Source organism: Bos mutus, chromosome 16, assembly GCF_027580195.1.
Source record: "Bos mutus isolate GX-2022 chromosome 16, NWIPB_WYAK_1.1, whole genome shotgun sequence".
NCBI lineage: Eukaryota > Metazoa > Chordata > Mammalia > Artiodactyla > Bovidae > Bos > Bos mutus.
In genome coordinates this window covers 18,111,070-18,137,314 of record NC_091632.1, presented here as the reverse complement: position 1 = coordinate 18,137,314, position 26,245 = coordinate 18,111,070, and the positions used below count along the sequence as shown (strand labels likewise).

The 26,245-nt window shown below is 38.9% G+C and overlaps 1 protein-coding gene across 1 annotated transcript in view; it reads left to right on the top strand.

The window, feature by feature from the left end:
• Positions 1–26,245, top strand: part of PLA2G4A (phospholipase A2 group IVA) — a 179,920-nt gene that overhangs the window by 80,684 nt on the left and 72,991 nt on the right. Inside the window, exons 5-7 of the mRNA XM_005901275.2 lie at positions 753–866; positions 15,528–15,565; positions 18,236–18,377. Of these exons, the coding sequence (XP_005901337.1) occupies positions 753–866; positions 15,528–15,565; positions 18,236–18,377 (294 nt within the window). The remainder of the gene's footprint in view (positions 1–752; positions 867–15,527; positions 15,566–18,235; positions 18,378–26,245) is intronic.

Sequence of the window (26,245 nt, the reverse complement as noted above, 5' to 3'; positions counted from 1 at the left end):
CTGGTAGGCTGTAGTCCATGGGGTCGCTGAGAGTCGGACATGACTGAGCAACTTCCTTTTCACTTTTCACTTTCATGCATTGGAGAAGGAGATGGCAACCCACTCCAGTGTTCTTGCCTGGAGAATCCCAGGGACGGGGGAGCCTGGTGGGCTTCCGTCTATGGGGTCGCACAGAGTCAGACACGACTGGGGCGACTTAGCAGCAGCAGCAGCAGCAGAGTCTTTAATCCTCACCATGTACTTTGCTACAGTCCATGGGGTCACAGGAGTCAGAGTGATTTACTGACTAAACCATGCCAATCAATTGCACTTTGGAGAAAACATTCTTTCTGTTTTAAAAGGGAGGATCCGAGTACAAAAGATAAAATATTGCCAATTGATTAGGATGTCAAAATAAGTTAACTTTATTAGCTTAAATTTGAAATACTTAGCTTTAAAATAAGTTCACATAGATCTTTTCCAACCGTTGCATGAGTTTTCTACATTAACTTCTTTCTCTGACAGGGGAGAAATTTCATTTTTCAAAATGTGATAATGAACAGGTCAGTCACAAAAGTGAAAACATGAATGATTATGTTAGAAACTCAGAAAAGACAAAGTATTATTACTAGTAAAATATTTAGGATTTCAAATGACTATTAAATATTACTTGAAATTTTTCATTTTTTTAAAGTGTGGTGGAGATTTTAGATATAATTTCCAAAGATCCTGGAAAAATTTGATACCTGTGCTCTATTTTTAACTCTCTACAGATCACTTTAATGGATGCCAATTATGTTATGGATGAAACTCTTGGGACGACAACGTTTCCCATATCTTCTATGAAAGTGGGAGAGAAGAAACAGGTTCCTTTTATTTTCAATCAAGTAAGCAACACAACAGAATTATTTTTCAACCTTATATCAGATAAAGTCTAGTTAATCTGGAAAGTTGGAGTTTAATGTTTGGAAATCCTTCCCTTCCTTCCTTTCTTTTTTTCTTAGGTGTGCTGCGTTTTTGAGATTTCAATAATTTTTTTGAGAATAATAAAACTCTAGAAAAATTATTTACACTGAGCAAACATTAGATTCTTTTTACAGGAAACAAGCATTGTACAATGAGAAATGTAAGCAACTGGTAGACCAGGATTCAGAAAGTGTCAATGCATTAATTTATTCTTGTTGGGTACAGCTCAGTGTTTTTGTCCCTTCAAATGATTTTCCAAATCTCTCTCCTCTCACCTAAATGTACATATCTCTTAATCTTACCTCCTTTCCTAACAGTTACCATCCTGAATTATCTCTTTCTTCATGAACCTCCATGATAATTACATATTGTTCATTGGGACTGAATCTTTTAACCTCTTCAAACTAACATCCTGTAGGCCAGGAATTTAGAATAGTGGTCATGCATGCCTAAGAACTGACTTAAGCCCTGAGGACTACCTGATCAGTTCTTGTAGTCAGAGGAACCCTGGTGCCTTATGAACACTGCAGTCACACACTCCCCACTGATCCCTTTAGCTGCTCCAGGAAGCATGTCTTCTATATGTTTTCTGTCCAGTGCCAAGAGATACACTGGCCACATTTTAAAGTTATTTCATTCATTCCTCTTTCAAGTGTTTACTGGAGTCTACCCATCACTGTGTTGTGTTCAAGGCATCTAAAGAAGAATAACATATAGGAAGCTTTTCCCTCAATTATCTTCATCTGGGGCAGAGGTGAGGTAGAGGTTGGGAAAGCAAATGGGTATAGGGAGATATATGTGATGAAAAGAAACCACCACACAGCAAGATAAAGTATCAGTGAGGTATATACAGGGTGCAGTGGGAAGACAGAATAAAGAGTGTGTTATGAGAGGAGGCCAGGTGTGGATCCGTATCAGTAGGTGATTTTGAGCAGGTCAAACAGTGAACATAGCTGTTAACACTTTGTCATTTGAAGCCAGGTTGTTTGGTGTTTAAATCCCACCTTTGTTTCTTACCATCTGTTTCATCCTGGTAAAATCACTTAGCTTCTCTGAATCTCGATTTACTCACCTGTGAAGTGGAGATCCCTCGAGGAGGAAATGGCAATCCACTCCAGTATTCTTGCCTGGAAAATTCAATGCTCAGAGGAGCATGGTGGGCTACAGTCCATGGGGTCTCAAGAGTTGGACATGACTGAGTGACTGAGCATGCAAAGTGGAGATAATATCTCATAGGAGAATCGCTATGATTAAATGAGTTAATTCTATTTATATATATCTATATAATTTATATGTAATATAGCAAATATATTGTAATGCATATTACATTTAAATATACTCTGATATAATTATTCAGTTCAGTTCAGTCGCTCAGTCGTGTCCGACTCTTTGTGACCCCATGAATCACAGCAAGCCAGGCCTCCCTGTCCATCACCAACTCCTGGAGTTCACTCAAACTCATGTCCATCAAATCGATGATGCCATCCAGCCATCTCATCCTCTGTTGTCCCCTTCTCCTCCTGCCCCCAATATCTCCCAGCATCAGACTCTTTTCCAATAAGTCAACTCTTCGCATGAGGTGGCCAAAGTATTGGAGTTTCAGCTTCAGCATCAGTCCTTCTAATGAACACCCAGGACTTATCTCCTTTAGGATGGACTGGTTGGATCTCCTTGCAGTCTAAGGGACTCTCAAGAGTCTTCTCCAATACCACAGTTCAAAAGCATCAATTATTTGGTGCTCAGCTTTCTTCACAGTTCAACTCTCACATCCATACATGACAACTGGAAAAACCATAGCCTTGACTAGACGGACCTTAGTTGGCAAAGTAATGTCTCTGCTTTTCAATATCCTATCCAGGTTGGTCATAACTTTCCTTCCAAGGAGTAAGCATCTTTTAATTGGCTGCAATCACCATCTGCAGTGATTTTGGATCTCCGAAAAAGTTTGACACTGTTTCCACTCTTTCCCCATCTATTTGCCATGAAGTGATGGGACCAGATGCCATGATCTTAGTTTTCTGAATGTTGAGCTTTAAGCCAACTTTTTCACTCTCCTCCTTCACTTTCATCAAGAGGCTTCTTAGTTCCTCTTCAATTTCTGCCATAAGGATTGTGTTGTCTGCATTTCTGAGGTTATTGAGATTTCTCCTGGAAATCTTGATTCCAGCTTGTGCTTCTTCCAGCCCAGCGTTTCTCATAATGTACTCTGCATATAAGTTAAATAAGCAGGGTGACAATATACAGCTTTGATGTACTCCTTTTCCTATTTGGAACCAGTCTGTTGTTCCATGTCCAGTTCTAACTGTTGCTTCCTGACCTGCATACTGGTTTCTCAAGAGACAGGTCAGATGGTCTGGTATTCCCATCTCTTTCAGAATTTTCCACAGTTTATTGTGATCCACACAGTCAAAGGCTTTGGCATAGTCAATAAAACAGAAATAGATATTTTTCTGAAACTCTCTTGCTTTTTCGATGATCCAGCGGATGTTGGCAATTTGATCTCTGGTTCCTCTGCCTTTTCTAAAACCAGCTTGAACATCTGGAATTTCACTGTTCACGTATTGCTGAAGCCTGGCTTGGAGAATTTTGAGCATTACTTATATTTATATAATTTTGTATGAAATGTGATTATCTATTAGTTTATGCATTATGTATATAACATTACATTTAAAATGTGCTCAGTCATGTCCAACTCTTTGAGGCCCCATGGACTGTAGCCCACCAGGCTCCTTTGCCTATGGAATTTTACAGGCAAGAATACTGGAGGGAGGTGCCATTTCCTACTCCAAGGGATCTGCCCAACCCTGGGATCGAACCCACATATAAAATATATAAGAATAATTGATTATAGAAATATATATAATACTCACATAGATTAGCCATCCATACATATAGTATTTAGTGCCTCATACATGTGAGTGTGCCTATTAAGCAGTATATAAATGTTTGAAAAGAGCTGAATTTCAGTAGGCAGAGAAGAAGTTATGAGCATTCTAGTTCCTAGTAGAAACTGCAAAGGCATGGAGTCTTGAAAAAAGAAAGCAAGCTGAGGCATGACAAGTTACAGAGCTTGGCAAGTACATGCTGGGAGGCACTGGGTAGAGAGTTAGAGGTGGTTAAAGGCTAACATTACCTGGGCATGTTACTAAGGTCAGTTCTCAACAGACCCTTGTTGAGGGCTTTGTAAGCACAATGGGCCTTTCCAAAATGGAACGTTTTTTTCTGCTCTTCAGTCTATGACTCAAAGATTGATTTTAAGAGAGGAAATTGTAGGAAAACATGCATTACCTCTCCTGTCATTTCCTATGCTCAGGTGTGTGGCTGCCGGGCTCTGAAAAAGACTTTGTGCATTCCTGAGTTTTGAGTAGCTTATATAATTATTTTCTTTACCGTGCTTGAAAAAACAGTTGGCAAAGCAACTTTTTTTTCATTACACCATTCTCAAGAGTCCTTTGTAGTTTCAATCTGAATGAGAGTTCTTTTTTTAATTAATTAATTTATTTCTTAAAATTTATTTATTTTTGGCAGCACTGGGTCTTTGTTGCTGCCAGCTAGCTTTTCTCTAGTTGCAGCGAGCAGGGGCTAGTCTCTAATTCTGATGTGCAGGCTTCTCATTGTCGGGGCTTCTCTTGTTGCTGAGCGTGGGCTCTAGGAGCGTGGGCTCTATGGCACAGCCTCAGTAGCTGTGGCTCATAGGCTTAGTTGCTCTGAGGCATATGGAATCTTCCCAGTCCAGGGCTGGAGCCTGCACCTGCTGCATTGGAAGCATCGAGTCTCAACCACTGGACCACCAGGGAAAGTCCCTCCATTAACTTATTTCTAGATACTTTTTAATTCATGAATTTCTATGCCCTAGAAAGAATGTCTTGTTTATCATTTGACTGTTTTTACCCAGAAGTTTCCAATGCTTCCCATTTACAGATATGGAGAATGATAATGTAATAATTAAAATCTAATGATAATGCAATAATGATATCTAATGAAATGATAAAGTAATAATTAAAAAAATCTTTTTTAGGCATCTTTGAAGTATTTACCTAGCCGTAGCTTATTTTTTAATATGAGAATCTGAGTCTTTACAGTGTACCTAAACTTTGTTTAATATCAGGAAAGCTATCAAAAATTTAATTTTCAAGGAACTAATAGTCTGTTTGGAGAAGGAGTAAACATTCATGGTAGGCTGATAAGTAATAGAATAAGCAGTCTCATGACACATCTATTCACTGATTGATTTGTTCAACACTGATTGTGTTCCAGGGAATATTCCAGGTGATGGGCAGACAGCAGAGGACATGGTGAATGATGGTTCCCAGGGAGCTTGCATGTTGAGGGGAAAAGTAAATAGGCACCAGGAAGCAAAAGGATAATCAACATAACATCAGCCAGTGATAAATACTCTGGGGAAAATAAAATAGAGGGGTGTGATAGAGAATAGTTGGTGGGCAGTGGAGTTTATATAGCCAAAAAAGGCCTTTCACAGGTATTATTGTTTTCTTTAAATTTTCTTATCAAAATTTCCAAGCATATGCAACGTTGAAATATTTTTACATTGGATACCCATATAAATGCTACCTGGATTCTACAATTAACATTTTATGCTATTTGCTTTTCACATATTTTTCTATCTGGTCCATCCATCAAACCATCTTGATACATACTTATGTATGTGTATGTATGTATATATATATATATGTGTATATATATGTATGTATATATATATATAGTGGCCATAATAAGGCTTGTGAGATCTTAGTTCCCTGACTGGGGATCAAATCCAGCCTCTCAGCAGTGAAACTATGGTGTCCTGACCACTGAGCATCCAGGAAAGTCTCCATCTTGATACATTTGAAAACAAACTGCAGGTCAAGAGGGATGGGACATATGTATACCTATTGCTGATTCATGTTGATGTGTGGCAGAAGCCAACACAGTTCTGTAAAGCAATTATCCTTCAATTAAAAAATAAATAAATTTCTAACTAAAAAATAAAACAGACTGCAGACAACAGCCTGTTTAATCCCTAAGCACACTTCAGCACATCAGTAACTAGAGTTCAGGATTTATGAATTGTAATTGCAAGTACCAAATAAATCATGTAGACAGTGTAGACAATGAGAATTATACGGAGGAATTGTTCATCCATTTATACATTTTGCAAATAACAATGGAGCACCTACTGTGTGAACAGTCTTTAGGTACTACTTATTCAGCGATACACAAACAAACAGGAATCCTTCCCCTCCTGGAACTCACATTCTATTGGATTGGCCAAAAGTTTTGTTTAGGTTACTCCCATAACAGTGTACAGAAAACCCGAATGAACTTTTTGCCTAACCCAATACCTAGTAAGATAAATAAGTAAAGGATACCTATGTTGGACAGAGAGCTAAATAAATCAAGGAAGGAGGAGAGGGGAGTAGGCGTATGTCTGTGAAGAGGGTTGCAAATGCAGTTCCAAAAATGTGACTAAGAATAGCATCTGTGATGCTATCTGAAAGCAGAAGGCGCTTGGAGTGGGAAGGTCTTGAAGCAGAAGTTTGCCTGACTTCTTGAGAACAGCGAGAGGGAGAGCGTGGCTGGAGCACAAAGAGTCGCAGGGAGGGTGGCCGGCTGGAAATGAGGACGGGCCTGTGGTCACAGTGGACCCTTGTGGGTCAGTAGTGGGGGCTTGCTCTTAAGGGCAGGATGCAGTTGGGTCACTGAAAGGTCAGAAGGCCATTCTGGTGGAGAGAAGAGCCCTGAGCCTTTGCTCATAGTTCCAGGACTAGAAAGGACAAGCATGTTCAGGAAATGGCGTCTAGATGAGTGCCGGTGGGGGTGTGGGGGTGGGCAGAGCATTCATGTGTGAAGGAAGAATAGGTACGTGGAGATCAAGCCTTAGCAGGGCTCAAATTCGAGATGCTGAAATTCGAGTAATATCTTACTGATATCAGTGAGTCATGGAAGGTCTTTGACCAGATCATGGGGGAATTTAGAGCAAACAGGATTTGGCTTTTTCCTCAGAAGTATTACTAAGTCAAAAGTTGGTACGTAGAGATATAGAATGTTTGATATTGAAAACAGAAGTTGATATAGCTTTAACAGACTAGCTCTGTTGAAAGTGGCAGGTATAGATATGAGGAATACAGGGTGACATGAGCAAACGATACGTGTGGCATTAGCTTTAATGTGTCAGGAAAAGGCGAATTGAATGATTGCTCAGTGACAGTGAGAATCAACTGAAGTTGGAAAGCAGGAAGTTTTTCAGCTTTTCCTGAGACTATGATTTATCATTCAATTCAATTTTAGAATGCTCTCTCTTTTTTTTTTTTTTTTTTTGAGGAGAAAACTAATTTGAGCCCCACAGTTTTGTTTCCCAGCTAACATTCATAAAATCTGGGTTAGGCTGTGCTTGTTGGAATCATAAGTTTGGAGAGAGTCAGAGTTGTCTTGGTGAGACGTGCAGCTTCTCAGACCCTAGGCTCAGAGTCAGACAGACAGCTGTCTGGGTTGGAATCATGATTTGGCTACTTATTCACTCTGTGATGTCGGATGAATTTTTTTTTTTTCTTTTAGCCGTGTATTTCTATTTGTGAAGCAGAGTTATATGTAGTACCTACCTCTAAAGGTTGTGGTTATGGTTAAATGAGTTAATAGATGGAAAGTTTTAGAGCAGTGCCTGGCTCACTAAGCACCAAATAAATATTAAATATTCTCATTATAATTATACTGGCTGGATTGAAGTATTTGTTGAGTGCTTCATGAACCTGACTTAACTCTTAACACTTGCTGATTTGAACTTACTGACCGAAATGAACTTCTTTATATACAGGTAGAGACTGTACATTTAGTGATCATTGTTTCAACCCAGTTCAGAATCAAAAATGCTCTAGTCACCCATTCAGTTCAGTTCAGTTCAGTTCAGTTGCTCAGTCGTGTCCGACTCTTTGCGACCCCAAGAATCACAGCACGCCAGGCCTCCCTGTCCATCACATCTCCTGGAGTTCACTCAAACTCACGTCCATCGAGTCGGTGATGCCATCCAACCATCTCATCCTCTGTCTTCCCCTTTTCCTCCTGCCCCCAATCCCTCCCAGAATCAGAGTCTTTTCCAATGAGTCATCTCTTCGCATGAGGTGGCCAAAGTACTGGAGTTTCAGCTTTAGCATCATTCCTTCCAAAGAAATCCCAGGGCTGATCTCCTTTAGAATGGACTGGTTGTATATCAAGTGTGACATTTGTTGCAATATCCCATTTTTAAGTGGAAAGATAGGGTTTCTTCTGAATTCAATATGTTTTGTGTAAGCAAAATCACCCACTTCAATAAAATCATGAACATACTAAGGTTTTGAAGTTAGATGGGTAAAAATTACACTTTTTTTTTTTTTTTCTAGATGAATCTTTATCTTGGCCAATACTCTGAGGAAGGTAGTCTTGGATTTCCTGCTGTATGGTGTTTCAGTTGGACATATTTATTTGGAAGTTAGTGTTATTGTTTTAAAATAGCCATATCTCATGGTTTCTGTGGTATCTTAACTTTGACTGAATGTTTTCTTTGGTTATTGTGCTTTCCTGATTGCGACTTGAAAATGAATGAGACAGTCCTATAGAAAAGATAGTGACAAAATTAAGAAAAGGTAGTTTTGATGGTGAGTTAGTATCAGAATGATTGCATTGGAAAAGTATGTATTGATATGTGAAGGCAAAGACTACGATTTAGCACAGTGAATGAGACAGAGCAGACTTTGGAGGGAAAGCAAGAGATATATATAATTTTGTGAGAAATTTGGGAGATCTTCAGCTAAGATGTGAATGCCATTGTATTAACACAGGGCAGAGTTCAGACATAGGTCAAACAATTCCTGACTTTATGAGAGAACGCATTTGTATTTTGGCATACTAGCAGTGAAAACTTAGGTGAATCTATTTTGATACTTCTACAATTTATAACTTTTAAACTTCGGGGCACCTGAGTGTGCCCTTGCATCCTTGGGATCCTCTTCTGGACCAAAGTTCCATCAAGGACTAGAACACTTTCAGTATGTTTAATGTTACTTATCTGACCTGACAGGCATCAGATACTTTCATTTTTGAATGAATGGATAAATGAATGTGGGAAATACAGGAAACCTGGAAAGTGCTCAGATGAGCATAATGAAAGTAAATGAAGTTTAAAAAAGAGAAAAACTTAAGAGCATGAGACATTCCCATTTGAAAAAGAGGTAGTATTTTGGTTTCATAATAGTGCTATAAGAAGTCTGATTTATTGTATGATAGCTAATGGTTACACCGTTCTTTCTGAATTTCCAATCTCCATGTTAAAAAAAAAGGCACTTTATGGAAAAAGAGACTGTTGTCAAAAGTAAACAGGAAAACTCTGTGATAAAGTGAAACATGGCTACAGAAGTAATAGTGTATTTTTTTTTTTGTCTTTCAAATCTTTTAAGACTTCCTGGGATATTTTGGGAGGTACAACTGCCCTGAATTCTTGGGTGATAGATTATATGATTCCTGGTAGTGAATGCAAAATTAATTTTATTAAGAAGCTGTATTTGTTAGCAAGACTTACTGTGGTGATCCTATGGCAATATATACAGACACCAAATCATTGTTATATACCTGACACTAATATAATGGTATATGGAATTACATCTCAATTAAAAAATGTTAGTTTGCAGTGACATCAAAAAATCATATGTATTTTTAAAAGATGATTTTAGCAGCATATCATTCAATTTTAAACATGCAAAATTTATTTAGATGTCACTTGTATTGGTGAGATTATAATTTCCCCTCTGTACCTGGATTGCCTACATTTTTACATCCACATCTGATTCCTTCTTCATAGGATGAAGTAACAGTTTATGTAAACATGATTCTTTGTAAAAATGACCCTTATTTGTTGATATAATTTTTTTTGTTGTTATCTTGCATAGGTCAGGTAAATATCATGTAATTCTCCCGAAAGATGTAATGATTATTGAGTCAATATGGTAATAAGCTGCTCTTTGTTTCTAACAAGTGGGGAATGGGTAAATTGAGTTAGGAAGGATCAGAATTCAAAATCAGTTTTATTGAAAGTAAAGTTTGTAAATATTGGAGTGTTATAATAAGTGATGGTATGGCATATTTGAAGAGCTCTTTACTAATATGATAGATTTTCAAGTTAAAACTTATTTGACTGTGTGTATCTTTTGGAAATAATTCTAAAGGACTTTCTTAATGCTGGGCACTGTGCTGATTTTATTCGCTTTATTATTTCAAAATAACCCTCGGAAGTTTGCAAGAGAATTAGTGGGTTAGATACTTTAAAAATTATTTTTAAGTCTGATATGGCTTTGGAAAAATAGTTTCTCGCCTACAGTTCCCCTACCCTGCCTGCCCCAACGGAACATCTTCCATTTTAAGCCTCGAAAACTGTTTTACACTGTGAAATTCAAGGAAGAGATTGTTTACCCCTAGAATATGCAGTGAGTACAGCCTGCTTTTTATATTAGTAATTCCTAGAAGAGGTGGACTTCTCCTCATTGTCCTGGCTAAGTGTATTTTGGGATTGAGGAGCCCAGGGAGATTTGACCACCTCCCTTTTAGTAGCCTTGATACTGCAAGCAACCTGGAAGAGGGTGATGCAGAACTGCTTCATGTGATGTGTGGGAAGTTTTCAACAGTTGTTTAATGCCTCACAGGAAGTACATATTTTTGTGGCTCTTTTATCTGTAATGATACGTTCCAGGTGAACGATGCAGAGAGATTGTGAATGTCCATCTTCATAGCATGTCTGAACATAGAGCATCAAGTAGGGGAATTTAAAATTTCCTCCAGGTTGTGGGTGGTCCTCTGGGGCAACACATGGAAGTAAGGACCTGAATCCATGTGACAAGAACCATGGCAGCACCTTCTATAATACTCCAAATTTCAGAAAAATCACGTCTTCTCTTCTCTCCTCCTGCCTTCATTTGAAGAGTCTTATCTGTCTGTCTAGGATCACGAGTGTCTTAGCCAAGAAAGGTTGCATTTGGATGTAGAAGGGACATTCTCATGGAGAAAACAAATATGATAAACATAGCGGTTAATTTTCCTTTTATTATTGTTGGGACAAGTAGGCATTAGATATATTCAGGCATCAGATGTTTTTAAATGTAAAATATTTAGAGAGCTTCTGAGAGCAGTTGAGAAGCCAGCTTTTTCCCACTTTCTGTCATGAGGTGGCATATTGAAATAGAAAGCCCATTCCAACTTAGGATTTTTCCATGAGTTAGAAAACTCCATATTGTAATCTTGTTCTTTTAATTTCCATTCTTTCTTGGGGCTTTTGCCCTTTGTAGATAAAAACAGTAAGTCTAGTCTCATTTTAATACCAGTTTTCATGTATTTTTTTTTTTTAAACAAGCAGACCGTGTTTTATCCACTTTTTTTCTTACTGAATATTTGAAAGTAACCTCACTCAGTGTAAAAATGTTTTCCAAGCCCCTCTTTGGGAAAGATTCCATTTGAAATGTAGAAATGGAAATGTGCTGAAATGTGGTCTGAGCAGTGCTTTCCTTGATAGAATGCATAGCAATTACATAAATTGTTTAGAAGCCAATCACCTTTTTGACTTAAAACTGAACTATAATTTATCTAGGCATGAATAATTTCATTTGTACTGGGATTCTTGATTATTTTATCAACTTCAAAGTAATACTGAATATTCATAGAATTCCTTATGAGAACTGCTGTGTGGGTGGGACCAGCCTATGATTTTTTCCTCTAGTAGCAATGAAATATTTCTTGACAGGAAATGATACCTCATATGCTCCTCTTCCACACACACATGCACGGTAATTCAACAGATACTTATTGATTGTATGTTGTATGCCAAACACCGTGCAATGAACTTGTAATAGAGACCTACTTAAGACAGAGCTTACAATCTAGTGGGAGAGGCAAATTTTTGTACAGATTTTATTTCCATGCCTTTTTCTTATTCATAAAATTCAGTACTGAGAATTACCCATGAGATTATTTTAACATTTGGAAAGCTCCATCTAGTTTGTTTTATTCCATCTCCTGAAACTAAAAAAAAAAAAGTCAATAATCTGCAGCATTTTATGCTGGCTCAAAAAATATCCTCTTCCCAGGTTAAGAGGCATATCCTCAGTTCAGTTCAGTTGCTGAGTCGTGTCCGACTCTTTGCGACCCCATGAATCGCAGCACGCCAGGCCTCCCTGTCCATCACCAACTCCCTGAGTTCACCCAGACTCACGTCCATTGAGTCAGTGATGCCATCCAGCCATCTCATCCTCTGTCGTCCCCTTCTCCTCTTGCCCCCAATTCCTCCCAGCATCACAGTCTTTTCCAATGAGTCAACTCTTTGCATGAGGTGGCCAAAGTACTGGAGTTTCAGCTTTAGCATCATTCCTTCCAAAGAAATCCCAGAGCTAATCTCCTTCAGAATGGACTGGTTGGATCTCCTTGCAGTCCAAGGGACTCTCAAGAGTCTTCTCCAACACCACAGTTCAAAAGCATCAATTCTTCGGTGCTCAGCCTTCTTCACAGTCCAACTCTCACATCCATACATGACCACAGGAAAAACCATAGCCTTGTTGGCAAAGTAATGTCAGCTGCTTTTGAATATGCTATCTAGGTTGGTCATAACTTTCCTTCCAAGGAGTAAGCGTCTTTTAATTTCATGGCTGCAGTCACCATCTGCAGTGATTTTGGAGCCCCCAAAAATAAAGTCTGACACTGTTTCCACTGTTTCCCCATCTATTTCCCATGAAGTGATAGGACCAGATGCCATGATCTTCGTTTTCTGAATGATGAGCTTTAAGCCAACTTTTTTACTCTCCACTTTCACTTTCATCAAGAGGCTTGTTAGTTCCTCTTCACTTTCTGCCATAAGGGTGGTGTCATCTGCATATCTGAGGTTATTGATATTTCTCCCGGCAATCTTGATTCCAGCTTGTGTTTCTTCCAGTCCAGCGTTTCTCATGATGTACTCTGCATATAAGTTAAATAAGCAGGGTGACAATATACAGCCTTGACATACTCCTTTTCCTATTTGGAACAAGTCTGTTGTTCCATGTCCAGTTCTAACTGTTGCTTCCTGACCTGCATACAAATTTCTCAGGAGGCAGATCAGGTGGTCTGGTATTCCCATCTCTTTCAGAATTTTCCACAGTTGATTGTGATCCACACAGTCAAAGGCTTTGGCATAGTCAATAAAGCAGAAATAGATGGTTTTCTGGAACTCTCTTGCTTTTTCCATGATCCAGCGAATGTTGGCAATTTGATCTCTGGTTCCTCTGCCTTTTCTAAAACCAGCTTGAACATCAGGAAGTTCATGGTTCGCATATTGCTGAAGCCTGGCTTGGAGAATTGTGAGCATTACTTTACTAGTGTGTGAGATGAGTGCAATTGTGCAGTAGTTTGAGCATTCTTGGCATTGCCTTTTTTGGGGATTGGAATGAAAACTGACCTTTTCCAGTCCTGTGACCACTGCTGAGTTTTCCAAATTTGCTGGCACATTGAGTGCAGCACTTTCACAGCATCATCCTTCAGGATTTGAAACAGCTCAACTGGAATTCCATCACCTCCACTAGCTTTGTTCATAGTGATGCTTTCTAAGGCCCACTTGACTTCACTTTCCAGGATGTCTGGCTCTAGGTCAGTGATCACACCATCGTGATTATCTGGGCCGTGAAGATCTTTTTTGTACAGTCCTTCTGTGTATTCTTGCCATCTCTTCTTAATATCTTCTGCTTCTGTTAGGTCCATACCATTTCTGTCCTTTATCGAGCCCATCTTTGCATGAAATGTTCCCTAGGTATCTCTAATTTTCTTGAAGAGATCTCTAGTCTTTCCCATTCTGTTGTTTTCCTCTATTTCTTTGCATTGATCGCTGAGGAAGGCTTTCTTATCTCTCCTTGCTATTCTTTGGAACTCTGCATTCAGATGCTTATATCTTTCCTTTTCTCCTTTGCTTTTCACTTCTCTTCTTTTCACAACTATTTGTAAAGCCTCCCCAGACAGCCATTTTGATTTTTTGCATTTCTTTTCCATGGAGATGGTTTTGATCCCTGTCTCCTGTATAATGTCACGAACCTCATTCCATAGTTCATCAGGCACTCTATCTATCAGATCTAGGCCCTTAAATCTATTTCTCACTTCCACTGTATAATCATAAGGGATTTTATTTAGGTCATACCTGAATGGTCTAGTGGTTTTCCCTACTTTCTTCAATTTAAGTCTGAGTTTGGCAATAAGGAGTTCATGATCTGAGCCGCAGTCAGCTCCTGGTCTTGCTTTTGCTGACTGTATATAGCTTCTCCATCTTTGGCTGCAAAGAATATAGTCAATCTGATTTCGGTGTTGACCATCTGGTGATGTCCATGTGTAGAGTCTTCTCTTGTGTTGTTGGAAGAGGGTGTTTTTTATGACCCTCTTTTATGCATTTTCTTGGCAAAACTCTATTAGTCTTTGCCCTGCCTCATTCCGTATTCCAAGGCCAAATTTGCCTGTTACTCCAGGTGTTTCTTGACTTCCTACTTTTGCATTCCAGTCCAGTTCTGTTCTATTTGAAGGTATTCAACACATTCATTCAAACAATTTTCTTAAGGTAACTGATGTAATAAAAATAATAACACCATTTTACAATTGTGCAGCAAACCTTGAAACATTTTCTTATTTGCTTCTTGTAATAATCTAAAGTTACATCGTTTATCACTAATGGCAGGATAACATTGAGAAGGTCTTTCTATGCAATATATTTATAGTCTCTGGGAAGACATTTTCTAATACCCCTTTTCTCTGTGGATGTTAGTCATTCTTTTCTTCATTAAACCCAAATCGGCCTGTTGGAAGGATTGAGTCCTCCCATAAGTTTGGTTGGTTCACACAGTATTGAAAAAATAAAAACTTGAGCCCCACATCCCAATTTCAGATGTTGCTTACACTGACCACAGTTGGCTGGCCCCTAGTCTTGCTGTCCACCCCACAGGCATTCTGGTTTTGGTTTACTACAGCATACATTTGTCACAAATGTGCAAATGTGACTTTTCATCCAGATTTTCTTTAATTTGGCCCCTGATTTTGAGGCCTGGGGATAGCCCCTAAATAATTGTACACATCTCTGTAGTTTTAAATCTTAGGAAATTTTTATGATTTTTGAAAAATGATTTTTAAATGCACTGCTTTTTTTGATGAAAGAGGATAACAACTCTGTCAAGGCAATTCTTATGCTTGTTAAAATCATGTATAAGACTTCTCTGGTGGTCCAGTGGTGAAGACCCTGCCCTTCCACTGTAGGGACGAGGGTTCATGCCCTACAGTGGGGTGGATCCCTGTTCAGGGAACTGTGATCCCACATACCCCATGGCACAGCCAAAAAGGAAAAGGAAAAAATGATTATAAAGTAGGCTTATCTCATCAAAAAAATAGCAAAAAATTATTTATTGAAATATACCTGTAATTTAGGATCTTAATAGAGCTATGGTACTTTTATTTTTAATACAGTTTTAGGTTAAAAGTCATCTGTCACTCAAAAACTATTTTGACTTTGTTTGCATTATAAATAACACACATCCATTTTATGACCTAACTGACTAATTTATCTGTTCTAGGTCACTGAAATGATTCTGGAAATGTCTCTTGAAGTTTGGTAAGTGCATTTATTTCATTGGATGGAAAATATTGTGAGTGATCCACAGATTTTAATTGTTCAACATTATGCTTTTAATATGCAAAGTAATTCTGACAGCTTTGAGTATCAAAAATGCACACTAAATGTACTTTGCTTTTCTTTAGCTCTCTCCTAATAGTTACAGCAGTAAAAAAAAACAAAAAAACTAATATTCTTTGCTTAAGTTTCCAGTAATTTGGTGGTTAAATCATAATTGTCAGAAGAAGAGCCTTTAGAAAGGGCCCTCCATCAAGTTAAATATCTATTCCCATATAAATAAATACAGCTATGGAGGCTGATTTTTCCTGGTTGATTCAGATGGATATTAAAAAACATGAAAGTGATCATACACAGAAAACTGTAAGAGGAAACACTGAAAATTGGGACTGCCTTTGTTCATAATGATCAGCTGGAAAACAAATGATTAAGTTCCACGATGTGTGTTTCGCTTTCAAAGTGGCCTCCAGTAATGAATGTTGGAAATTCAATTTACTTATTTTCAAATGGTGAGCCTTAGGGGAGTCAGGGGCCTTGAGAATAAGTTCATCTCTGATCTAAGACTGAGGTCAATAGATGCTGCCTTCCTCAAGCTCTCTGCATGTCTTTGAAGTGGGTTTTTACCAAAGTTACTAATACACACTTTATTTACATGGACACCACAGAATTAGTGTAACATTTTATATCTTATAATTTGCTAAATGAATGAGTATGGATACATTGACATTGGGTTTATATATTTTTCTTATTTTGATCCCTGGATAATATTGATTCAACTTAGAAAATTATTGCATAAGTTACTGTTGCCCTTCAGTATATATCAGGATATATCAAAGGACAGTCCAGCTTTTTTGCTTCTGTTATTTTGCATTACATCGATTCTCGCTTGTAAGTGATATATTTTGGCATGAGATTAGAAATATTTTTGTTTCTCGACCATGAAAGTAATGGGAAATGATCTCCATTGGTGTAATTAGGACACTATCTTGCCTGGAAAATCCCATGGATGGAGGAGCCTGGTAGGCTGCAGTCCATGGGGTCGCCAAGAGTCAAACACTACTGAGCAACTTCACTTTCACTTTTCACTTTCATGCATTGGAGAAGGAAATGGCAACCTACTCCAGTGTTCTTGCCTGGAGAATCCCAGGGACGGGGGAGCCTGGTGGGCTGCCGTCTATGGGGTCGCACAGAGTCGGACACGACTGAAGCGACTTAGCAGCAGCAGCAGCAGCTTTAGCAAAGCAGAATTATCAAAAATAATGTAGGAAAAAAACTGCAGCTAAATAGTATACATAGATCTAGAAGCAATTTACTATATATCTACAATAAACTTTAATCAAACTCTAGTTTTACGTGTTAATTTGTCTTGATTCTAAAATGAAATGCTCTTTAAAGAAAAATTCAATTTTTGTGGAAAGTCTTCAATTAAATAAAAAATAAAATCAGGAAAGAAATTAATTAGAGAGCTTAAAGATGGTACAGGAGATATGAACCATACTTCTGTTATTATATTTGCCAAATTATTCAAAATGTTTTCAATTTTCTTTTACATATTTTCATACTGATATCTTCTAAACATCTATGTTTATTGCTTTATTTGTAGATCTTTTAAAAATCATGCTTCTTGTGCTTAATGTAAGATAATGATCAGTATAGTATATTACAAGGAACATGAGTTGTAGAATGAGAAGTCCTGGATTTAAGTACCTGCTTGCTAATTTTGGTAATGGTTGAAATATTTCTAATCACTTTTTTACTTGCTGCTACTGCTGCTAAGTCACTTCAGTCGTGTCCGACTCTGTGCGAACCCGTAGACAGCAGGCCACCAGGCTCCCCAGTCCCTGGGATTCTCCAGGCAAGAACACTGGAGTGGGTTGCCATTTCCTTCTTAAGAGGAAAGTGAAAGTGAAGTCGCTCAGTCATGTCTGACTCTTAGCGACCCCATGAACTGCAGCCCACCACCACGCTCCTCCGTCCATGGGATTTTCCAGGCAAGAGTACTGGAGTGGGGTGCCAAGTACTTTATAAATGTATCTATTGGGACAATTTAATGCAGTGTTCTTTCTAAAGAGCGTGTCTTACAGGAAACTTTGCCACATGTTTGTGGTAATACTGCTTGTAGTAGTTAAAAAAATGGACATAACACCAATACTTATGGATACATATATTGTGCAATAATCACATAATGAAAATGCCTCAGAGTAGTGAAGATATTTGAATTTGTTCTACTTATAAACACAAATGAATCCTCAAAAAAAGTTCAATGGAAAAAGTGATTTGCAGAATACACCTGGTTGATAGCATTTACACAAAATATTAAAAACCTATAAAATGACTCTATATTATTTAGACCTAAATGTATAATGTAAAATTATAAATAAGTACATCAGAAAAAGAAAGAGCAAGTTTAAGGTAGGGGTTACCTGTGAGGAACAGAAGAGGAGATAAAACTGAGGAGTGTCCCTTGGATGTTGCTGTGATAAGATACAGTAGCATCATTTTATAGTTTCATTTCAGATCCCGTCCTAGGAAACGGCTGAGGGAAGAAGTGAGAATATATCAGTGTAGTTACGGGGCTTGTGGGAACTGGATGATGTATAACAAGGCTATAGACTTGAGGACATTAGTTTATTATCTCTGTTTTATACGCAGTTCATCCCCAGACCTCCGGTTTAGTATGGCTCTGTGTGACCAGGAGAAAGCTTTCAGACAACAGAGAAAGGAAAACATAAAGGAAAACATGAAGAAACTGCTGGGTCCAAAGAATAGTGAAGGCTTGCATTCTACACGTGATGTGAGTTGGAAATTTTTCAAAATGTTTTTGCAATTTAATAACAATTTTGTTTGTGCTCTCTCTCAAATTCCTCTCAAATGTGAAGATATTGAGACTGAGTATTATTTCTTTATCTTTCTAAGGTAAGGTGAGTATTTCATAAATGGAAACTCTTTGAGGAAGATAATCACAAGGACTGCCCATATTTCATAGTATTTATCAGATGTAATTTTTAAAAGAAGCATAGGCATACTGATGCACAAACAAGATGTTCATTTCATTTGTAGGAAAAGTTTAACCTGTAAACGGGTCATTGAATTCATTTTAATACAAACTAAGATTAAATAATTGTGGAAATTGTCATTACTGAACCAGAACAAAATGTTATAAATCTTAATGACAACAATAAACAAAATTTTTTTTCTTAAAAGACATGAATAGGGGAGATAAAAGGAAATGTTTCAAATTATTACTATTTCATAGCAGGGAGTGAAAAGATATCCAAAGTTGGCCAGGTAGTTAAAACAATGATCTCCACATGTGAATATTTTTCATGATTCTAATTATAGAGAGATGTGAAAATTTAAAAAGTTTGTCAACGAATATTGAAAGTACAATCCTTCAATTGTACTTTAACTCCTTTTTCTTCCCTTAAATTCCAGCAAAGTAAATCCCATTTATTTTATTCAGTAACATATTATATAATCCAGTTTTTGTCTGCTTATCTACTTATCCCTTCTCTGATTTATGTATGTAAGTATGTATGTATGTATGTATCTACGTGCCTACCTACCTATCTACCTATCCATCCGTCCATCCACCCATCCATCCATATATTGGTCTATTCTTCTTTATGAAATCTAAAAATAAATTTCTGCCATGGTTAATAATTCTGTATTATATATTTTAAAGTTGCTAAGGGTAGATATTAAAAGTTTTTATCACAAGAAAAAATTTTATGACTATGTATAGGGATGAATATTAGCTAGACTTATTGTGGTGATAATTTCACAATATATACAAATAACAAATCATTATGTTGTACACCTAAAGCAGTTATAAGATATGTCAATCATACCTCAATGAAACAACATTTAAAAAAGTGCCGTAGTGATGCTCATCAAATGATGATAATGGAATTTCTTCTTAATGGCATATCAGGTAATAGTTTTTACTTATTGCATTGAGCTTTTCTGTTAATTGAATATTTTAGATGAATATAATTTACTTTTAGAAAGATATTAAATGCATGAAAGTGGAAGTCGCTCAGTTGTGTCTGACTCTTTGAGACCCCATGGACTGTATAGTCCATGGAATTCTCCAGGCCAGAACACTGGAGTGGGTAGCCTTTCCCTTCTCCAGCAGATCTTCCCAACCCAGGGATCGAACCCAGGTCTCCTGCATTGCAGGTGGATTCTTTACCAGCTGAAACACAAGGGAAGCCCAAGAATATTGGAGTGAGTAGCTTTTTCCTTCTCCAGGGGACCTTCTTGACCCAGGAATCGAACTGGGGTTTCCTGCATTGCAGGCAGATTCTTTACCAACTGAGCTATTAGGAAAGCCCCTATTAAATGCATAAGTCAATATATATCTATAAGCATGCATAGTTATCCCCATGCACGTACTCACAGACCAGGGATTCAAGATTATTGTAAATTAAGGACCAAATGCAATTGGAAATGAGAGAGAAATTCTGAGTAAGGGGACCAGATGTGTACCTGTTCCATATGTGATAACAGAGTATCTACCTGTGTTTCTAGGTGAATATCGGGGTCAAAAGCTGGTCTGCTGATGCTGAAATGGCTTTGCTATGATAGGAGCAAACTATAAGATAAGATGTTGCTGATGGGGAGTTTTTGCTAAAAGGAAGCTTGGAGGAGGAGCACAACCTCCATGGATATTTCTATTTAAGAAAAAATGAGAGAATTCTCTTCAGTCCTTCATCTTGTGGTTGTCTATTGTCTCAGTTAGCGTGATGTCCCTGGTGGCTCAGACGGTAGAGCATCTGCCTACAATGTGGGAGACCTGGGTTCGATCCCTGGGTTGGGCAGATCCCCTGGAGAAGGAAATGGCAACCCACTTCAGCATTCTTGCCTGGGAAATCCCACAGATGGAGGAGCCTAGTAGGCTATAGTCTGTGGGGTTGCAAAGCGTCAGACACAACTGAGTGACTTCACTTTTTTCCCTTTTCATTGTCTCAGTGAATAAGTCCTTGAAGACACATCCTTGACTACATATTACTCAGGAGTTTCTGGTTTCCTGGGATGTCTTTATGATTTTGTTGTCTGCCTTTCTTCAGCAGTTCCACACCTTCTTTTTGTCCCCCGCCTTGTCCCACACTGTTATATCCTTGGAGCAGAGAAATGATATTTCAAGTTAGTTTTCATTTCTGCCATTTGTCATTTGTTGAGACACTGTGCTAGGAAATGAAGGTGAACAAAGCTGAAATGGTTAATACCAAACAGTCACTTTCCTTGGCGAGGTTTAAAGCCTCGCTGGGGAGAAAGACATTTAAGCAGAAAAAAAGTGATGGAAATGGGTCCCGCTGTTAATTCATGGCTCTCAGCTTCATTTGCGAGACCCTTTCTGGCTGTCTCAGTGCTTCCTCACCTTGCTGCTTTCCATTTATTTGCAAATGGAATGAGATTGTTTCTTATTCCCAGCTGCTTATCCACCCTCTGGCTTCCTCACAACGGATAGACTAGCCTGCTAATCTGGGAAATTAAAGTCATGAGATGATAAATCTTTCATTTCTTGCCAGAGGACTGACATATTCCATAGCCCGGGTTTAGCCTTTGCCACTTCCCTCTGAGTTCAGTAGAAGAAACCACACCTTTTCTTTCCAATTCAGTCACCTCACACCACAGATAGGGATGGCAAACCCCGATTAGGAATCCCAACATAGCAACTTTCCAGTCTTCTCAGGACCACTCCCCGCCTCTGTTGTCGGCCTCGACCTCTCCGTGAACTTTTCCTATAAAAACATAATCATGCTCTAAACTCTGATACATTTAGAAAAAAAAAAAAAAAAACAGAACCAGAAAAATCCCCTGGAATGGACATTCCCTTCTCTTTTCCGCTCTGCTTCTCTCCTTATCATCACAAACTTTTTCACAGTTTCCTACACAGTCTCATTCTACTTCCTTGCTTTCCTCAGGCGTCTGCCCTCATGATTCTCCTGCAGCTGCTCCACTTGTCCCCAGTACCAAGGAACACATGCAAAAGGATCTTCTGGCTCTGTCTTAAACCTAATTTGATAGCTGCAAATGACTCATGTTTTCTGCTATTTGAAACAATCACTGTCCTTCACTTACTATCTTCTCTCTTTTATAAAAATTAGTGTTTTGTCAGAGCATAGACACTTTACAATGTTGTGTTAGTTTTTACTGTACAGCAAAATGAATCAGCCATATATACACATCTATCCCCTCCCTTTGGGCTTCCTTCCCATTCAAGTCACCACAGTGCATTAAGTAGAGTTCCCTCTGCTATTTGGGCTTCCCTGGTGGCTCAGATGGTAAAGAATCTGCCTGCCATGCAGGAGACCCTGGTTCCGTTCAGTAAGTTCTCATTAGTTACCTATTTTATACATAGTATCAATAGGGTCTGTGTGTCAATGCCAGTCTCCCAAGTGTTCTCACCCTTTCTCCCCTTGGCATCAATATGTCTACCGTCTTCTCTTTATTTTCATCATGCCTATTTGGTTCCCTTTACCAGATCTTCTTCCTCTGCGCATTATTTATGAGTTCTTCAAGACTCCGTGCCAAGCCCCTTTTCTCTTCATTCTGCACACTTAAGAATTTTCTCTCTCTTCCATGTGTCACCCAACACCTTTGGGCTGAGATGGTGTTGTTTCTCAGTGACTTAGAACCTTCATGTTTCTCAGTGACTTAGAACCTCCCTTGTGATCTTCAGACCTGAATATTGGTACCTCCTTTTACTGATTCATTCACTTGTATTCTTCACATCTCACACTCAGCATATTTGAATCCGAACATCAAATCCTCTCCTTTTTATAGTTCTGCTGATGCTTGTCCTCCTCCTTTCCATTTTTTGTTCACACTGAAGTCTCAGCGATCTTTCCAAAACACAAATCTGATTTTATCAAACTCAAGCCTAAAATCCTTCCCCTGCTCTTAGGACTGGCCTCAAAGCATCTTTCCAGCTTCACATGTTGCTGTGCGTGCCAAGTCACTTCAGTCGTGTCCACCTCTTTGCAACCCTGTGAACTGTAGCTCCAAGAATCCTGGAGTGGGTTGCTGTGCCTTCCTCCAGGGGATCTTCCCAATCCAGGATCTAACCTGTGTGTCTTATGTCTCCTGCATTGGCAGGTGGCTTCTTTACCACTAGCGCCACCTGCGAAGTAAAGCATACAGCCAAGTGTGGACTTCGCTGCTGATCTAGGTGGTTAGACACCCACGTGCTGCTAGTTCATCCCAAATCCCCTCCAGCCCCTCCACCGAGTACCTCTTGGCTCCAAATCTCGAAGAACCCTTTCCCAGTTTGCATTCTCGTGTGAACACTGTTGCTTCTGTCTGCCCCCATCCCCTCTCCCTCCACCCCATCCCCTTTTCAGTGAACTTACAGCCTCTCATTCTTGAATCAGAACACGTGTGACTCAAGCAATCTTTGTCATTCGCTCCTCCATCCTTCTGTCTCTCCCCCTGGGTCCAAGTTAGGTCTCTCAGTCATGTTCTTTTATAGCACAGGTATGTACATTATCTTCTCTGGATTTCCTGCAATTGAACTTTTAAAATACTTGTACAAATATTCATTTAATGTCTGTTTTTTTCCATTAGAATATAATTTTCATGAGGAGCAGAGCAGTGTCTGTGTTATTCACCTTTATATGCCCAGCACCAGCTCAGCTCCTAGCTTGCAGTAGACCCTCAGTAAACGTGGCGTTGTAATTAAAACAGGAAGGAAAGGGGCAAGGCACAACCTTTAAAAGAATGACATAGCCATAAGGTACGACAAAAAAGAACCAACTAGGTTCAAGGTAGTCACATACTCGACTTCCAGCGGACCTTGAGCCTTATTATATGCTCATTATAATAGTTAACTAAATGATACACCCACCAGCGCCATGACAGTTCTGAGGCTAACCATCAGAGGCCAAAAAGTGAACCATGGCATCATTCCTGGAAATCTCTGCCCCTTCCCGCAGATAATTGGAATATTCCTCCCACTGATTAGGCTGATTACTCAGCCCGTTAAAACTAACCGCAGGATTTTTCAGTGCTCTCTAGCTTTCTGAGACGGCTCATACTCGGTGGAGTGTATTTTTCTCTAAATAAATCCACTTCCGACCTATCAGTTTGTCTCTTGCTGATTTCTTTCACAGTGAGACATCAAGAACCTCAAATTCATCAGGAACAGTAAGAGTCAGGGCACAAATGTGGGCAGTGGTTTGGCATTTCAGCCAGGAGATGGGTTCACTAGAGAGAGAGAGCAGGGGCTCATAACTGAGGAATATTTGATCAGGTTATTGGGGAGGAGGGGGTTTCTCAGGTGGTCCTATTGGTGAAGAACCCGCCTTCTGAGGCAGGAGCTTCAGGAGATGTGGGTTCAATCCCTGGGTTGGGAAGATTCCCTGGAGAAGGGAATGGCAGCCCACTCCAGTATTCTTGCCTGGAGAATCCCATGGAGAGAGGTACAGTCCAACTCTCACAGAGTCAGACGCGACTGAGTGACTAACACAGACTGGGGAGGAGACAGGTTTGGATGAAAAGATCGCAGTTTGAAGGGTTGAATTGAAAGTCTATGGGGCATGTTGCCACAAAAGTCCAGTGGCCTTTGGTCACAGGTTTTCCTTTTCAAAAGGAAAGTTGCTGCCTCATCTCCTAGGCACTCCTGTTGTGAAAAGGAGTCTTTCTGGGAAAGTGAAATTTGGCATACTATTCATACATATTGACTTTTCTGCAGCAGATGGAGAATGAAGTAATTATGCTTTTCTCTGGGCTAGTCTTCAAAAATATTAAACTCATGTTTTTGGTAGTCATTCCTAGAATTAAAACTTTTGATGTTTTAGTTGAGACTTTTTGGCAGAAATCATCCACTTAGATGTATTCAGCACCACCCATTCCCATAACACAAGTATCATTTTCCTATTTTGTGTTTTTCCTGGGCCAAGGGCCTCTTAAGCTCCCATTTCCCTTGCTCCCTGCCAAGATCTTCACCTTCGATTCAGTACTGGCTAGTTGGCCTCCTGAAGGTAAAAGGAGCAGACTACTATAGCAGTTTGTCTAAGACAGAATAGTCCTACTCAATATTGATGCAGAGATGGTGCCTGTCTTGTTCCCAGTTTTCACAAATATTTTGCGGCATCCAGTTTAGGATACCAATGTTGACTTAAAATGTAGAATGCATTTTGGCAGAAGGAATTTGGGTCCCTTGCTTCTTCCCTGTGTTTCACTTGTGAAATAGAGACGATGTCTCTTATTCAACTAAAAGGATGAGTATAAAGTCTTATAAAGCAGCCCAAAGAATGTGTAAGGCACATCTTGATTACTTAATACTGTAGTAGCACTTAATACAATAGTAGCTATTAAACCAATATGTGGGTATTGCTGTTACATAACACTCCAGGGCAATGTCAAATTCAATAAAACCTTAGCTTTCCTACTTGGATAATGCTGTGTTTATTCGTGCAGTCATGTCTGACTCTTTGTGAGTCCATGGACAGTAGCCAACCAAGCTCCTCTGTCCATGGGATTTTCCAGGCAAGAATACTGGAGTAAGTTGCCATTTCCTTCTCCAGGGGATCTTCCCAACCCAGGGATCAAACCCGGGTCTCCCACATTGTAGGCAGATGCTTTACCATCTGAGCCACCAGGGAAGGCCTGATGAATATAATTCCTCCATAAATAAAAAGGGCTGAGGTCTTTCCTGTGAGTAAGATCTGTGACACTTTGTGTGTGGGAATTTTTGTCATATTTGGATTATATAAAGGCCAATTCTTTTAAATGTTCTTGTACTTAATACAATAGTACCTATTAAACCAATATGTGGGTATTGTTGTTATGTAACACCCCAGGGCAATGTCAAAGTCAATAAAAACTTAGCTTTCCTACTTGGATAATGCTGTGTTTATTCATACAGTTGTGTCTGACTCTTTGCGTGTCCATGGACTGTAGCCCGCTGGGCTCATCTGTCCGTGGAGATTCTCCAGGAAAGAATATTGGAGTGTGTTACCATGCCCTCCTCCAGGGGATCTTCCCAACCCAGGGATTGAACCTGCATTGCAGGCGGATTCTTTAATATCCGAGCCACTTGAATAAGTCAAATAGTTAATGTTTCAAGTAACCCAAGAGTTTCTTCTCCTCAGCACTAAGACTTAAAAAAAACAATTATCCTTGATAATAAAAAGTTCTAAAATGTATTGATTTTAGTCATTTGGATGAAACGTTTCTAAAAAGCATAACTCTTTGTCCAGACTGAAGTGGTTTAAATGCTCTCACGTCTGCAGCCATTGCGATCAGCTGCCATTTCTCCAGGCTTTATGTATTCCCCAAAAGTAATTTCTTCAAATCATCCCTTTCTCTTTCAAGTTTGTTTTTGTGGAATTAAAATCTGATAAGTGAGCTTGTTATTGGAACAGTGTCTCTGATGAATATAATTCCTCCATAAATAAAAAGAGCTGAGGTCTTTCCTGTGAGTAAGATCTGTGACACCGTGTGTGGGAATTTTTGTCATATTTGGATTATTTAAAGGCCAGTTCTTTTAAATGTTCTTGTTCCAAAATAGCTTTTAATCAGATGAAGTTTCCAGATTAGGGTCTCTTATTTGAAGAGAAACGCTACTTAACAGTTTTCATGTCCCTACGTAACTGACTATAAAGAGAGCAAGAACTGGTTAGGGGACTCAGATTTGAAATTAATATAGCAGAG